At 38.8% G+C, this 17,073-nt stretch overlaps 1 protein-coding gene across 2 annotated transcripts in view; it reads left to right on the forward strand.

Annotated features, from left to right (window-relative positions):
* Positions 1–17,073, forward strand: part of GLRA2 (glycine receptor alpha 2) — a 196,109-nt gene that overhangs the window by 79,047 nt on the left and 99,989 nt on the right. For both annotated transcript variants that reach the window (XM_082375781.1, XM_082375780.1), the window contains exons 5-7: positions 3,189–3,271; positions 5,960–6,097; positions 7,711–7,925. In XM_082375781.1, the coding sequence (XP_082231907.1) occupies positions 3,189–3,271; positions 5,960–6,097; positions 7,711–7,925 (436 nt within the window). The remainder of the gene's footprint in view (positions 1–3,188; positions 3,272–5,959; positions 6,098–7,710; positions 7,926–17,073) is intronic.

Here is a 17,073-nt window from a genome sequence, read left to right on the forward strand (position 1 = left end):
TACTTAATTCTGTGAGACCCCCCCCCCCAAAAAAAGATGGAGAGCCAGAGTAAAGGGGATAAAAATAGTTCACATTTTAGTATATGTTGTATGTGTCAGTCTTATTTGGTGCAATTTCTGCATCTCTGTACAAAATAATATCGTCTCGTTCTTTCCCCAAAACTCATGTTTTTAAATTAAAAAATAGCTTTTAAAAAAAGCAGTGGTGGTTACTTTTGAAGGTTCTTGACTGAGAAGAGAGCACATGGGAATGTTCTGGGGGTGATGGGAATATTCTAAATCTGGTCTGGGTGCTTGTTAAACAGGTGGGTATAGGTGCAAAAAGGTATCACGCTGTAACTTAAGATTTGTGTATTTTTAACTGTGTTTAATATATACTTCAATGAAAAGGAAAAAAATAAGTAAAAGGCAAGTCTGAGTTTTAGGCCTGCAGATGTGTGGTACACTAGACATCATAAATTATGGGCTGTCTTGGCCATGAAAGAACTGATTAGATCTTTCCAATCGCTTCCCATTTGCTCAGCGGATGACGTGATTTAGCAAAGTGGGGAGCTGTTAACTTGCCTCCTTGTTACTGGCACCCATTGGGTTCCCATACAAAACCTACCTAGAAAGGAAATTAGAAAAACAAATAAGGAAGAAGGGAAATACCCACTGAGTTCTCAGCTGAGACAAAATTCAGAGAGAGTTTCATGCTCATTGGGAATTTCTCTCAGGGGGGTTTTCCATGGCTGTTAATAGTTTTGACCCCAAAAATTCTGGGTTCCTATAGGATTGTTAGATCTGCCACAAAGGCAGAAATATCATGTCTGAAGCCTCTTCCCCCTAAATAAATGTGAAAAGTTCACTTCACAAAAGAATTGTATTCAGCAAACCTATGATTAAGAATACTAAAATTGGGTTGTTTCCAATAGCAAACAAAATACAACTGAATTTCCTGTTGCATGTTTTTAAGCTGTATTCATTTTTGCTATTATTATTTTCTAATTTCTCAAAAGTAAACTTTTCAAAATCATAATGAAATTTCCAAGTTTTCTAGTTTTGATTCACTTAAACTATACACATACCCTCTGATTATTTTTATATGATGGACATATTTTTGTTTGATGTAAATATTTCCTCTTTAAAAAAATAGAAAAGAATAAATAGATTCTTACTGTGTTAGTAACAGTTTTAAACCCACGGATCCTTTTGAGATTCCCCTCCCTTAATAAAGTGTCAAATTTTTAAAATTTTTTGATTATTAGAGATTTTCATTTTGATTCTTTTACTCTTCCCTTACTTTAAAGAGTTCATGGCATTGATCTCAATAAAATAAAATCTCAAAAAAAAAGTCTTTATGCTAGGAAGAAATTTAAATACCTTTAACTATATTTATACTGATATCTCTAAATGAACTCCACAACTGACAAAAATTATTTTTCCTGTCTAAAATGTTATTTTAACTCAGATGGTTAGAACCCAAAACTATTGTTTTTCCTTTAGACACATGGTATTTGTGTTCTCAGAATAGCTCAGAGAAGGTAGGTAATTTATTTAGCAATGAAGGTGAAATACTGTATGTTTGTGGCAAAATTTTAATAATAATAATATAATTATAATATAGCAAAACATTATTGAATAAAACATAATTTAATAATTTTACCCTTCAGCTATTGTTTGAAGAAAGGCATGTTTAATTACATAAAGACGGACATCTTAGAATAGCCTACACTTGTCAATATAGATAATGCAGAATGAACAGAGTAAAAAAAAAAAAAGAATCATCCCACCAACCAGAAATATCTACTCTTAATATAGTGTTGTGTTTACTTCCAATATTGAAAACATATTTACATAATTGAGATTATACTGCACTGTTTTGTATCTTGCTTTTCCCAGTCACTGTTGTATTTTGATGATTTTGAAGACTGTCAGCATGGATTCTTTGTCTAACCTCACTTCAAATCCCAAATCTTTTCTTTCTTTAAAATAACTGGGCCACTCTTTTTTTAATTTTGTCTTGGCTTGTATAGAAAGTATAACATGAAGCTGAGAAAGGAAAGAGAAGGGACCCAGGAGGGGAGAGCATGACAGAAAGGGAGAGTTTAGGTAATGGTGTAAGAGTTAGAAGGGTCTATGGATAGAAAAGATGTTTGAGAGAAAATGAACAGAACTTGGAGCAGTGAACTTCAGAATAACATGGATTCTAGTACTAGAGCTAAATGGCAATAAGCATCATTTGATCCTACCCCATCATTTGGTGAGGATGCGTGTTTACTGAGTTTAAGGTCTTGCTTTGGGGACAGAGGCAGCTGGAGGCAGTACCTGAAAGGGAACACAGGTCTGCTGATTCTCAACCTTAATTTCCTCCCTTGAATCTCTGAGGTATAGAAAAACTGAAGAGCAAGAGGTGTGTACCATTTCCTTGAGGACTAAAAAAGGAAATAGTAGGAAAGAGGTGGTGGCTTAATCAATATCCTGATAAAAGACTTAATCAGAGCTGGCTGGAGCTTGGAAAGTTAAGGAAAGGGGGAGCATAGTAGTCCCCCCAGGGTGCAGAGAGGAGAAGACTATGTATTTATACAAGCCACCATCCTCAAATGGTTTTTTTTTTTTTTTTTTTTAGATCAAGGATTACCCGCTCCAGATTTGTCAAAATTCTAGAATGAATGCTACAATGTACAACTGACCTATCCATGTAGTTAGCAAATGAAAAGATACTGAAGTATTTGCCCACCTGATGGAAGGAGAGCGAATACTTATCACAACCAATTACGCTTATCACATCATTTATTGTCTTTGAAGCAAAGCCCACCTGTCCAATTCTAAAGCAGTATAAACTTTACGTCTTTTGGACATCAGTGTGTGTAAGAAGAGCCCACGGTTCTTGTTACACTATTTCTCAATGCTCTTCTTGATTCTAGAATAAACTTGAAACCAGTGCCACTGGGGAGATGAGACTCAGAGGCTGGAAGATGGGAAGTGGAGAGTATGGGGTTACAGCAAAATTCTATAGTATTTTAAAAATTTACCAATGACTACTGTTCATTTGAAAATTAGAAAGCATTGTCCTGAGTGAGAGCTGAGACTTCAGTACTTGAATCAGTGTCACTCTGCTTAATGCCAAATGTGTTTTTGGTTTGCTTCTCAAGAACCAGACCTCAAAAATTTAGAACTTGTTTTTAAAATTTTTTTTCTCTGCTAAGGCTCACCTTGACCTTATCCTGTCCCATGGACTTGAAGAATTTTCCAATGGATGTCCAGACGTGTACAATGCAGCTGGAGAGTTGTAAGTCACTACTACTGAAATGACCACCTGCTTGTTTTAACCAATGACCTGGTTCTTTCAATGTGTCATTAAGGAGAAAAAACCCGTAAGACTCATTCTCTACCTACTTAACAACTCCCGAGGTCCTTAAGGGAAGGACAAGCAAAAGTGTGTGTGCATGTCTTATATCCAATAGAGCGAAGACCATTTTTCGAGGTAAAATGCCAAATAACTTGCCCTTCCTCAAAAAATGAGCCTTATTTAGTAAGCTTTTCTTTGAAATGAAAATGTCTCCTGGGAAAACTAAGATTATTAGTCATTTAACCTCTATAATGAATCACATTCTACTCAGAAAATTGTATTTCCTTCTATCTTAATGCTTGTATAGACCTTCACCCCAAAGGAATTTTGGCAGGAAGGGATAATTGATTTGAGGACAAGACGCAGGGGCCTTAGCCAGAGGAGGATGCAAAACTGAGGGGCATGAGATGATACGGAATAAAGGCATCTCGCTTAGATGGGCAATGGATAGCCAAAGGCCTGGTGAAGGGAATAGAAAAATGCTACTACTTTGTCCCCTTTATGCCGTGGCCCTGATGCCACTGAAATCTTTGACATGTGCCATAAGTTGCTGATGCCTCCAAGGTAATGGGATTTTTAGACAGGAGACATGAAATTTTTTCTGGCTTGCTCTGTCAGTTTCTCTGTTTGTAAAATGCAGGGAATAATAAGTGCTACTGACCTACAGGGATGTTAGGAGATTTAATGAGGCAGGGGCAAGAAAATACTTTTAACTTCTTGGTTTAGAAAAGTAACAAATGTAAAAAGACATATCAACTATTATTGAAAAAGAGGCGGTGACAGGGTTTCCTTCTGATCATTTAAAATCACTGTAGATTTCCCTTGAAACTTCCTACAGAAATAAACAAAATAATGAAACATCCTTGTTTGAAGAAGTTGTCAGGAATAAAATGAGAATTTCTGGCTTACAGTAGGCTTTATATATTCACCTTTTCCCTATTGCCCCTTCTCTTGAGAAGACAGTTAAGAAAAACTTTTTCCTACATAATGATTCCTTCTTTGTGGCTTCTCTACTGCTCCCACCTCTCCCCGGACTCAACCCAACGCTTAGTTTCTCTATAAAACAGCAACCATAGCGGTCCTCTGAGGCTCCTCCAAGGCTTAAAAACTCCAATTAGTAAATATGCTTGGTCCTTGCAGGACCGAGAAGTAATGAAATCAAAGAAGCAGTGATGTGTTTACCACTGACTTTGACTGTGAAGGGTGGGAATTGCTCTTTACTTTTCTACCCTCATATTACGTCCTCCTTCCCCACATCTTTACCTCTTCTGTTTGCCCCCAGCTGCGGTTTCCGGGTGGCTGACAAGGACTATTATTGTAGTGGTCAGCAAGAAGCTGACCAGACAAGAATAGAGGGTGTTTGGCAAGCTTCTAGTATTTGGTGGAGATATCCAAGAAGGGCTCATGCAGCACTGATGTGGAAGAGATAGGGTTGGCCATTCTCTTTGTGGACCATCAGTGCTTATACGAAGTCCCCTTTGTGATTCCTTGCTTGTTTTTATTTTCTGGCTTTGAATGGAAAAGGTGGCCCAAAGAAAGAGGAAAGTAGATTCCAATTAACTTTGCCATTGATTTCTGGGTAGCTTTGGTGAGTCACTACTTTGCAGTAAACAAGAATAAGAATCTATAAACTTAATAAACTTGCTGAGGTTACTGGCCAGCCAAAACCTCACATAATAACCCTTGTCCTCCTCAATCTCCTTTTAGAGTTCAAATATCACAAATAAAGAAAGAAGGGAGAGAACTGATGCCTGAAAAAAGAGTAGCCTTCATTTCCGGGGTGTAAAAAACCCAGAAGCCCTTGACATAATGACCTAGTTAGCAGGAGCTTGGAGACTAACAGCTAACTTTGGTTTACTAAACTGATAACAATCTTACTTTGGATGGTTCAAAAGTCATATAACAATATGACTTTATATAACAGAGAATCTGTTTTACTTCACATTAATCATTGTGATGTGTGGGCCCCTTTAGCAAGACACTAGCACAAATGAATATGCTTGATTTGCATATCCCACAGCTTCCTCTTAGGTTACCTGCCTATAGCCTTCCCCACTTGCTAAAGTAACTGAGGATTGACCATAAGGACTTGAACATAAACTTTCTCAAAACAAAGCTAATAGACCCTAGGAGAGGGGCCAAGTTTGCAATGGAAATATTTTAAGCAGGCCTGTGATAAATCCATTCTCTTTTTTTTTAAAAAAAGGAATGCTTTTCATCTGAAATACTGAGACTGGTGCCATGAACTGCATTGTCTTAATGGATATCCACAGACACAGCTCTTTCAAGTAAAGACAATCTTCAAAGGATTTTTGTTTGTTTACTTGTTTGTTCTTCAGAAACACTGAGTGGATAGAGTGGGCAGAAGAAAAATGGACTTTATAAATTCCATTCTCCCATTACACAGAAAAAAAAATCATTCAGAAATAGCTTGCTGTCTTCCATTTCTTTGGCTCCAATGACATGTAGTTGTCATGATGATTGCAGCTCTTTTATTAAAAAACGCTCCTGAATTGACTGAGCATGTCTGCTTTAGATGATTTCCTTGTTTGTTTCTTTACATGGCTAGACTTTCAAGCTTTCTTGGAAAGATGCATTCAATTTTTCACTCTGATTTGTTTACTCCAGTTGGGTACACGATGAATGACCTGATATTTGAGTGGTTAAGTGATGGTCCAGTTCAAGTTGCTGAAGGATTGACCCTGCCTCAGTTCATTTTGAAAGAAGAGAAGGAGCTCGGCTACTGCACAAAGCACTACAACACTGGTAAGTTTCCTTTGAGCTGCTAAACCCAAGTGGGCTCCATCTGCCACTTGGAGTATATATCCCATCACCTTAATTGCTGCATATTTACCAAGAAAGTGGAGCTACAAGGCACTGTCCTGGGCTTGGCTCAAAATCCCCTCAACACATAAGATGCCTATATCCTTTCGAACAGGTCAGGGAGCCCAACAGATAATTTTTCCAAAAGAGAGAAGGAAAGAGATTTGGGGATCTTTTGCTGTTCTCTTGCTGACCATCTACTATCAAATGAGTCTGAGGAAAAGTGTATGAGACCTTGTAAATGGTGCAGGAAGTGTATGAATTCTGGCCCATTCCCAGCATCCATTCTTGACGTTAGCTCCTCAGGTCAATTTGCACTCTCTGCTTTAGTGGAAGACAGAAATAATAGCATAGGTCTTTGCAAACCCAGAAATACAGCTGTTGTACTCTCCAGTCCTATAGACAGCGTGCATGAAAATCAGCTTGCGGGGAGTCAGCTGGCTCTAAAGTCATGCATTGTCAGTGGTGCTGACAGACACATGGGGCAGGGGGAGAATGTGAGGTGGCAGCAACAAGTGGGCATCTGTTGTTCCCTGGAAGATTATGCCCGCCCAGTAAAGTTGATAGCTTTTCCTATGAACGCCCTCGTCTTTGATGCCACACAGCTGATCAAAGAGAGGCAGTCGAGACATGATGGTTTGTTCAGTGACTGCTCTGGCCCATGAACACTTGTTCCAGAAGTCAACAATGCTTCCTATGAAATAACTAAAACCTGACTCTAAGGTGTTCTTCCTGGCCAAGAAGAACCCAACCCTATCTCATAATTTGTGTGAGCTAAGCTAAATTACCTTCTGTGTTTCTAACTCCAAGCCAATTAAAGAGGAAGGAAAGTGGTAAGGGGCAGGAACATCTGTCTCTTAATAGTATGTTACAAGTTTTAATATCTTTATACGCACTGTATTTTATAGGCAATGCAACACTGTAAACAGATTCTAGGACCATTCTAAATGTCCTCAAGCAATTACCCAGGAGGTTATGAAATTTTTACAGTGACTAGATTATATTCATGGTTTCTACAAATGTATATTTTTCTTTTGCTATTGGTAACACAAAGATAGATACACAATTATCCAAATCCTTTAGGAGCCCCATGTGAACTTTACTACTTAGGAAGGAATGGTTTCAACTATTTCATATTATATGTTATATATTATATGCTGTATAGCATATGCTATACATATATGCTGTAGGTTATATATTATATCCTATATATTACATACTATAACCCCCACAAAACATGAATATTTTCTTTCCAATGGATAGTCTAGAAAATTCTGAAGCTCTGTCTAAATAATCAGGCTGCAACAAGCACAGATTTGAAAATTAAGTAGGCCACATGGTTTTGGTCCAGTGACTCTTTAGATCACTCGTTCTCACACTGTCATTTCCATTACGGGCTGAGTTGGAAAAGAGTTGAATTGGGTGTGTAGTGTCAGCGTTTTGTGCAATCTTTCAAATCCATCTTTAATGCTCCTTTTTAATAAAAATAAAGTGGGAGGCTGGAATGGGAAAGATAAATTCAAATTGGATTTTAAATCATCACTTCCTGTTTCCAGGAAAGTTTACCTGCATCGAGGTTAAGTTTCACCTGGAACGCCAGATGGGCTATTACTTGATCCAGATGTACATCCCCAGTCTGTTGATAGTCATTTTGTCCTGGGTCTCTTTTTGGATAAACATGGATGCAGCCCCTGCCAGAGTTGCACTGGGCATCACGACAGTCTTAACGATGACCACCCAGAGTTCAGGCTCCAGGGCATCTCTGCCAAAGGTAAGAAATCTCCTCACTTGACAACGAGTGACCTGAGACGTTTGTCAAAGGTCTACGGGCTGGAGAATTCTGTGAAGCCAGAAATGTTTGCTACCCTGCAGCACTGTTGGAGATGCAAACGCAGTAAGAAGAGAATGGAAAGCTGAGTTTGAGAGTTAGAGCTCTGAGGACATGGGGGAGCTTCATAATCAGATCAATTAGGGGAAAGGGGATTCAGGGTTGAGAGAGAAGAGGAATGAGTGGAGGCAGAAACATGTCTCAGGAATTCTAAGAAGCCCTTGAGTACTTCTGACCTCATGTTGTTTATGAGGCATGAAGCTTGCAGGAACTGGAGTAAGATTGATGTAACTTAACGTTGTATTGTCAAGTAGTTACTGGGGAGGCTATTGTGATTCACATGCTCAGTGAAGTCATTTACAGTAATAAAAGACTGACTTAATCTCCTGCAAATTTACACAGAAAAGCCATATGCAATGAGTATACCTAAGAAATAAAGGTGCAGTATGAGGGTGTATCAAATCAGACACATGGATGTTTGCTATGCCTTAATTTACCTTCATGGCTAATAACACTACTATTTTGAGTGACACAGTTACCTAGAGAAGGACAGTGGACTCACTGAAGATGGTGAAAGTTCTGGCTACTGTGGCAGGTTGACAGAGAAGTGTGGAGTGGATATTGGGGACAGAAAGACATTTTGTAGCACCCTGAATAAGAAATCATAATGGCTGCATAATCTATTTTTATTAAGAGCGGCCCTCTGCATTTGTAAATATTGCTTAAGCAAGTAAGGGTAAATGTTCTGCTTGTGAAATGCCCCAGCGCCCCAAAATGTGCCTATGTGTATTTCCCCCTTTCACTGAGTACATTAAGCCATTAGCCTCAATTTTCCAGGAATCTGAGTTCAATTTAGTATTCAGTATACAATGTCTCATACTGGTTTAGCAGTCCCTCCAAAACTCAGTTCCAGAAAATAACTGAGATGTAATCCCCTATCTTGGCTGGCTTGGGCTTATGTTCAGTTGTGCTGCAACTGACATGATGAGAAATGTTATGTAATGTTCCACATTATCTCCTATGTTGGAAGATAAGATGGCGTACGGAAGAGGCCTGTGGCTATAATGGAGTCGGGTTGAATAGTGGGAAAATAGTTAAACAAATTTTCCAAGTTCCATGCCTCCAAAGATAAATATTAGATTTGGTATGCTAATAGAGAAAGGAATAGAGCTGTCTCTGATACTTTTTTACTTTCTAGAATAACAAATAGTACAAGATACCTGTGTCATATTTCTGTTGGAATACAGATGTCAGAAATGGTAACAGCTTTTTTTTTTCAGCTACATAATCACAAATCAATATTGCCTAATAGAAATTCTAATCCCCTCTGTGCCTCCTGCCAAACAGGTTCATTTGATTATATCCCGTTATTTATTAGCTACTGCTATCACTGTAATGCCATGCCATTAAACACTAGGACACACAAATATATTTTACATTTTACTAGACAGCTAAAGTACTGAAGGCACACTGCAAGCAGATAATGTGAAAACAAGACATTTAGCCTCCAACTACTCATTGCTGCAAAAAGAATAGTCATTTATTTTCAAAATGAGAGCTTGAGTTTTTTTACAAATTTGTTATTCATTCTTATTAGCCATTGTGATTTTACAGCATGGTCAAAACTATTGTTAAAAAGGAGATCAATCAAGACGGTAGAATAGGAAGACATGGAAGTCACCTCCCCCCATGAACACATCAAAAATACATCTACATGTGGAACAATTCTCATTGAAAACTAACTGGAAACTGGCAGAAAGACTCCTGTACAACCAAGGCTATAAGAAAGATACATATGGAATTGGGTAGGAAGGGAAGAAAAGCAATCAGGTCAGGACCTATGCCCCTGGGAGGGGACTCAGAGGAAAAGGGAGAACACACGAACAGACGCCCGCCTTGGGGAGTGAGCAGTGAGAACCATAATTGGAAGCCCCAGTCCTGGCATCCTACACAGGGAAGACAAGCCCCCTCGGCTGCTTGACGGACCACTGGGACTAATAGGAGGGCTGGGGGAAGCCTGGACTCCGCTCCTGAGGAACATGCATGTGCACGAGTGCTTGTGCACTGGCTTGCCCCTGGGGCAGGGCAGAGAGGGCGGTGAGAGGACTGTTCCAGTGGCTGCCAAGTTTCCCACAACTGCCTCAGTGCATGCTTCAACAAAGCTTACTCCACGTCGCAGTGTGGTATGGGATCTAGGGCTGCCACAACCAGGGAAAAAACTTGGTCATGGGATGCAGAGATGACCCAGTCCCAGGGCAGAGCCTGGGTGAGGCGGCAGTAGCCAGTGTTGGTGCTTACTCAAACATCCTATCAGAAGCAGCCCAGAACTCTGATGATGGCCACTCCACCACAGCTTACCCCAATACACAAAGAGAGTCCACACCAGCCCCGCCTGCCCTGCTGTGCAGCTCCACAAAAGCGCAGGGGTGGCAGAGACTGGGGGAAGTGATTAGCAGTGAGGGACAAAGGGGACTTGGACCCGAGGCTGCATCTGAGCAGATCGAGGGAAATAACTGCTGGCACCTGTACTGGCAGCACATCGGAGACAGCTCAGACATCTGTCTGTGGCAAAAATGAGCCGAGAGCCCACATGGGCCTCCCTTGCCTCAGCAATCCCCAGCTCTGGGGCAAAGGTCCCAGTGCTAGGAAAGGGGAAAGCAGACACTTAAAGGGAACAGAGCCAGATCAAGCCCAACCCTCAGGGCTTCTACTCCAGCAACTTGGAGGGCAGTGATGGCCACTGAGCAGAAGGGAAGTCCCACCACACACCCGGCTACATCTCTAGCCCCTCCATCTTCAGCCTTATGCCCTACCAAAGTGACAGCTACCAGCACATCCTGAGGAAAGACCTGGCTTATGTCCACATCAAATCTGCTCTCCCACCAAAGGCATTAGGCACATACAGTCTATAATATGAACACCCCTTCCAGACTGGAATAGATAACTGTTTCATTTAAATTCATAGAGGCAAAGAAAGTTAAGCAAAATAATAGGGCAGAGGAGCTACTCTCAGCTGAAACAGTAAGAGAAAACCACTGAAAATACATAATTAAACAGAAATAAATAACTTACCAGATAAAGGATTCAAAGCATTGCTTATAAGAATGTTAATTGAATTAGGGAAAAGAATAGATGAACACAGTGAGAATGTTAACAAGGAACAAGAAAATATTTTTAAAAACCCAATCAGAAATAATGAATTCAATAACTGAAATAAAAAACACAGTAGAAGGAATGAATAGCAGACTAAGTGACATAGAAGAACACATAAGTGATCTCGAAAATAGAGTAATGGAAACCACCCAATCAGAAAAGCAAAAAGAAAAACAAATTTTAAAAAATGAGAACAGTTTATGAGATCTCTGGCATAACATTAAGTGTACCAATATTCAAACTATAGGGGTCCCAGAAGGAGAAGAGAGAGAGAAGGGGATTGAAAATGTATTTAAGAAAATTATGGCTAAAGACTTCCCAAACCGGTGAAAAAGGAAACAAATGTCCAGGTACAGGAAGCACAGAGGGACCCAAACAGTATAAACCCAGACAGACTTATCATAATTAAAATGGCAAAACTTAAAGATAAAGAGAATTTTAAAGGCAGCAAGATAAAAACAGAGCCATATACAAGGGAACCCCCATAAGGCTATCAGCTGATTTTTCTGCAGAAATTTTGCAGGTCAGAAGGAAGTGGCATGATATATTCAAAGTGCTGAAAGGGAAAAACCTGCAACCTAGGATACTACCTAGCAAGACTGTCATTTAGAATCCAAGGAGAGGTAAAAACTTCTTGGAAAAGAAAAAACTAAAAGAGTTCATCAATACTAAACCTACCATAAAGGAAATGTTAAAGGGTCTTCTCTAAATGGAAAAAAGTAAGAATCTATAGGAAATGGAAAATCCAAAAAGGAAAGGCAAATATATACTAAGGACTAAGGATCTACCACTTAAATAAGCCAGTACAAATATTAAAAGACAAAAAATTGTAAAAGCAACTATAACTACAATAAACAGTTAAGGGATAAACATGAAAATGTAAAATATGACATTAAAAACACAAAAGTTTCGGGAGGGGTGTAAAAAAATGTATATCTTTTATGAATGGAGAAAGAAGATATGGCACATATATACAATGGAATATTACTCAGCCATAAAAAGAAACGAAACTGAACTATCTGTAGTGAGGTGGATGGACCTAGAGTCTGCCATACAGAGTGTAGTAAGTCAGAAAGAGTAAAACAAATACTATATGCTAACACATATATATGGAATCTAAAAAAAAAAAAAGGTCTGATGAACCTAGGGGCAGGACAGGAATAAAGGCACATAAGAAGAGAATAGACTTGAGGATACGGAGAAGGGGAAGGGTAAGCTGGGACGAAGTGTGAGAGTAGCATTGACATATATACACTACCAAATGTAAAATAGCTAGCTAGTGGGAAGCAGCTGCATAGCACAGGGAGATCAGCTCGGTGCTCTGTGACCACCTAGAGGGGTGGGATAGGGAGGGTGGGAGGGAGACGCAAGAGGGAGGGGATATGGGGATATATGTATACATATAGCTGGCTCACTTTGTTATACAGCAGAAACTCACACAACATTGTAAAGCAATTATACGCCAATAAAAATGTTAAAAAAATGTAGATCTTTTAAAATGTGTTTGAACATAAATGACTATCAGTTTAAAACAAGTAGATATAGTTATAGGTCAACATATATGAACCCCATGACAACCACAAATCGAAAACCTACAATAGATACACAAAAACTAAAAAGAAAGGAACAAGAGCATACTAAAGAATATCATCAAACTACAGGGGAAGAAACAAAAAGAAGAAGAAATGAACAGGGAAAAACTATAAAAACAACCAGAAAACAAGTAATAAAATGGCAATCAGTTCATACCTATCAATAGTTACCCTAAATATGAATAGACTAAATGCTTCAGTCAAAAGACATAGGGTGGGGACTTCCCTGGTGGCAAGGTGGTTAAGAATCCGCCTGCCAATGCAGGAGACACAGCTTCCAGCCCTGGTCCGGGAAGATCCCACATGCCATGGAGCAACTAAGCCTGTGCGCCACAACTACTGAGCCTGCGCTCTAGAGCCCGTGAGCCACAACTACTGAGCCTATGTGCTGCAACTACTGAAGCCCGTGCACCTAGAGCCTGTGCTCTGCAACAAGAGAAGCCACCGCAATGAGAAGCCCGCGCACCGCAACGAAGAGTAGCCCCTGCTCGCCGCAACTAGAGAAAGCCCGCGCGCAGCAACAAAGACCCAATACAGCCAAAAATAAATAAAAAAACAAATTTATACATGAAAAAAGACATAGGGTGGCTGATTGTATTAAAAAAAAAAAGACCTATCTATATGCTGCCTACAAGACTCACTTCAGAACTAAAGACACACACAGACTGAAAGAGAGGGAATGGGAAAAGATATTTCATGCAAATGGAAATGACAAGAAAGCAGGGGGTAGCAATACTCATACCAGACAAAATAGACTTTAAAACAAAGGCTGTAACAAAAGATAAAGAAGGGCATTATATAATGATAAAGGGATCAATACAAGAAGAAGATATTACACACATTAACATATATGCATCCAGTAAAGGAGCATCTAAACATAGAAAGCAAATACTAACAGAAATAAAGGGAGAAATTGACAATAATGCAATACTCGCAGGGAACTTAAATGCCCCATTTACATCAATGGACAGATCATCCAGATAGAAAATCAATAAGGCAACAGTGGTCTTAAATGACACGTTATACCAGTGGGACTTGATAGTACCTACAGGAAATTCTATCCCAAAATGGCAGAATACATATTCTTTTCAAGTGAACATGGAACGTTTTCCAGGACAGATCACAAGCTAGGCCACAAACCAAGTCTCAGCAAATTTAAGAGGATAGAAATTATTTCAAGCATCTTTTCTGACCACAACAGTGTGAAGCTGGAAATCAGTTACAGAAAGAAAAATGAGAAAAGAACAAACACATGGACACTAAACAACATGCTACTAAAAAACCAATGGGTCAATAAAGGAATGAAAGAGGAAATAAGAAAATACATTGAGACAAATGAAAATGGAAACACAATTTTCCACCACAACTTTCCAAAATCTATGGAATGCAGCAAAAGCAGTTCTAAGAAGGAAGTTTATAGCAATACAGGCCTTCCTGAAGAAACAAGAAAAATCTCAAATAAACAGCATAACCTATCACCTAAAGGATTTAGAAAAAGAACAAAAAAGCCCAAAGTCAGCAAAAGGCAGGAAATAATAAAGATCAAAGAGGAAATAAAAATAGAGACCAAAAGTAAGAAAAGAAAAGATCAATGAAAGCAAGAGCTGATTTTTTGAAAAGATAAACTTGATAAACCTTTAGCCTGGTTCACCAAGAAGAAAAGAGAGAAGACCCAAATAAACAACATAATAAGCGAAAGAAGGAAATAACAACCAATGCCACACAGATACAAAAATCATAAGAGAATACTACAAACAGTATATGCCAACAAATTGGACAACCTCGAAGAAATGGACAAATTTCTAGAAGCATACACTTGCCAAGACTGAATCAAGAAGAAACAGACAATTTGAAAAGACCAATCACTAGCAGTGAAATTAAATTTGTAATTAAAAAACTCCCAGCAAACAAAAGTCCAGGACCAGATGGCTTCACAAGAAAATTCTACCAAACATATAAAGAAGAGCTAATACCTATCCTTCTCAAAATATTCCAAAAAATTGAAGTGAACAGAACACTCCAAATTCAGTCTATGAAGCCACCATTACCCTGATACCAAAACCAGAAAAAGACACTACAAGGACAGAAAATTACAGGCCAATATCACTGATGAACATAGATGCAAAAATCCTCAGCAAAATGTTAGCAAACCGAAGCCAACAATATACAAAAAGGATCATACACCATGATCAACCGGGATTTATTCCAGGGACTCAAGGATAGTTCAATATTTGCAAATTAATCAATGTGATACACCACATTAGCAAAAAGAAGGATAAAAATCACATGATCATCTCAATAGACCCCCAAAAAAAGCATTTGACAAAATTCAACATCCATTCATGATAAAAACTCTCATCAAAGTGGACATAAAGGGAACATATCTCAATATAATAAAGACCATTTATGACAAACCCATAGCTAACAACATACTCAACAGTGAAAAGCTGAAGGTCTTTCTTCTAAAATCAGGAACAGGACAAGGATGCCCACTCTTGCCACTTTTTAAAAAAAATTTGTTTATTATTTATTTATTTTGGCTGTGTTGGGTCTTTGTTGCTGCGCATGGGCTTTCTCTAGTTGTGGTGAGCTGGGGCTACTCTTCGTTGTGGTGCACAGGCTTCTCATTGTGGTGGCTTCTCTTTTTGCCGAGCACAGGCTCTAGGCACGTGGGCTTCAGTAGTTGAGGCATGTGGGCTCAGTAGTTGTGGCTCGCGGGCTCTAGGGCACAGGCTCAGTAGTTGTGGCGCACAGGCTTAGTTGCTCCGTGGCATGTGGGATCTTCCCAGACCAGGGCTGGAAGCTGTGTCTCCTGCACTGGCAGGTGGATTCTTAAGCACTGCACCACCAGGGAAGCCCCTCTCGCCACTTTTTTAAACATAGTATTGGAAGTCCTAGCAACAGCAAACAGACAAAAAATAAAAAACGAAGGAAGAAAGGAAGGAAGGAAGGGAGGGAGGGAGGGAGGAAGGGAGGGAGGGAGAAAGAAAGAAAGAACAAGCAGCCAAATCGGAAGGGAAGAAGTAAAACTGTCACTCTTTGCAGATAACATGGTACTTTATATAGAAAATCCTAAGGTCTCCACCAAAAAACTACTAGAACTAATAAATGAATTCAGAAAAGTTGTAGAATACAAGGTTAATATATAGAAATCTGTTGCTTTTCTATACACTAATAATGAACTATCAGAAAGAGAAAGAAAAAAATCCTGTTTAAACAACATCAAAAAGAATAAAATACCTAGAAATAAAACTTAACAAAGGAGGTAAAAGACCTATACTATGAAAACTATAAAACACTGATGAAGGAAACTGAGGATGATACAAAGAAATGGAAAGATATCCCATGCTCTTGGATTGGAAGAATTAATATTGCTAAAATGGCAATACTACCCAAAGCAATCTACAGATTTAATACAAGCCCTATCAAAATACCCATGATAGTTTTCACAGATCTAGAACCAATAATCCTAAAATTTATATGGAATCACAAAAGACCCCAAATTGCCGAAGCAATCTTGTGAATAAAAACAAAGCTGTGAAATCACCCTCCTTGACTTCAGATAATACAACAAAGCTACAGTAACCAAAACAGCATGGCACTGGCACAGAAACAGACACATATATCAATGGAACAGATTAGACAGCCCATAAATAAACCCATACACCTATGGTCAATTATGACAAAGTAGGCAAGAATATACAATGGAGAAAAGACAGTCTCTTCTATAAGTGATGGTGGGAAAACTGGACAGCTACATGTAAAAGAATGAGATTAGAACATTTCCTCACATCATATATAAAAATAAACTCGAAATGGATTAAAGTCCTAAATGTAAGACCTGAAACCATAAAACTCCTAGAAGAGAACATAGGCAGAACACGCTTTAACAAAGGGTACCAATATTATTTTGGATCTGTCTCCTAAGGCAAAAGAAATAAAAGCAAAAATATACAAATGGAACCTAATTAAACTTAAAAGCTTTTGCACAGCAAAAGAAACCATCAACAAAACGAAAAGACAACTTACCAATAGGAGAAAATATTTGCAAGTGATATGATCGACAAAGGGTTAATATCCAAAATAAATAAATAGCTCATACAACTCAATATCAAAAAGCAAACAACCGAAACAGAAAGTAGGCTAAAGACCTAAATAGACATTTTTCTAAAGAGGAAATGCAGATGGCCACCAGGCACATGAAAAGTTTCTCAACATCACTAATCATCAGGGAAATGCAAATCAAAACCAAAATCACCTCACACCTGTCAGAACGGCTATCATCAGAAAGTCTACAAATAACAAATGTTGGTTGGTGAGGATGTGGGGAAAAGGGATTCACTGTA

Source organism: Balaenoptera borealis, assembly GCF_965194805.1.
Source record: "Balaenoptera borealis genome assembly, chromosome: X".
NCBI classification, from domain to species: Eukaryota; Metazoa; Chordata; class Mammalia; order Artiodactyla; family Balaenopteridae; genus Balaenoptera; species Balaenoptera borealis.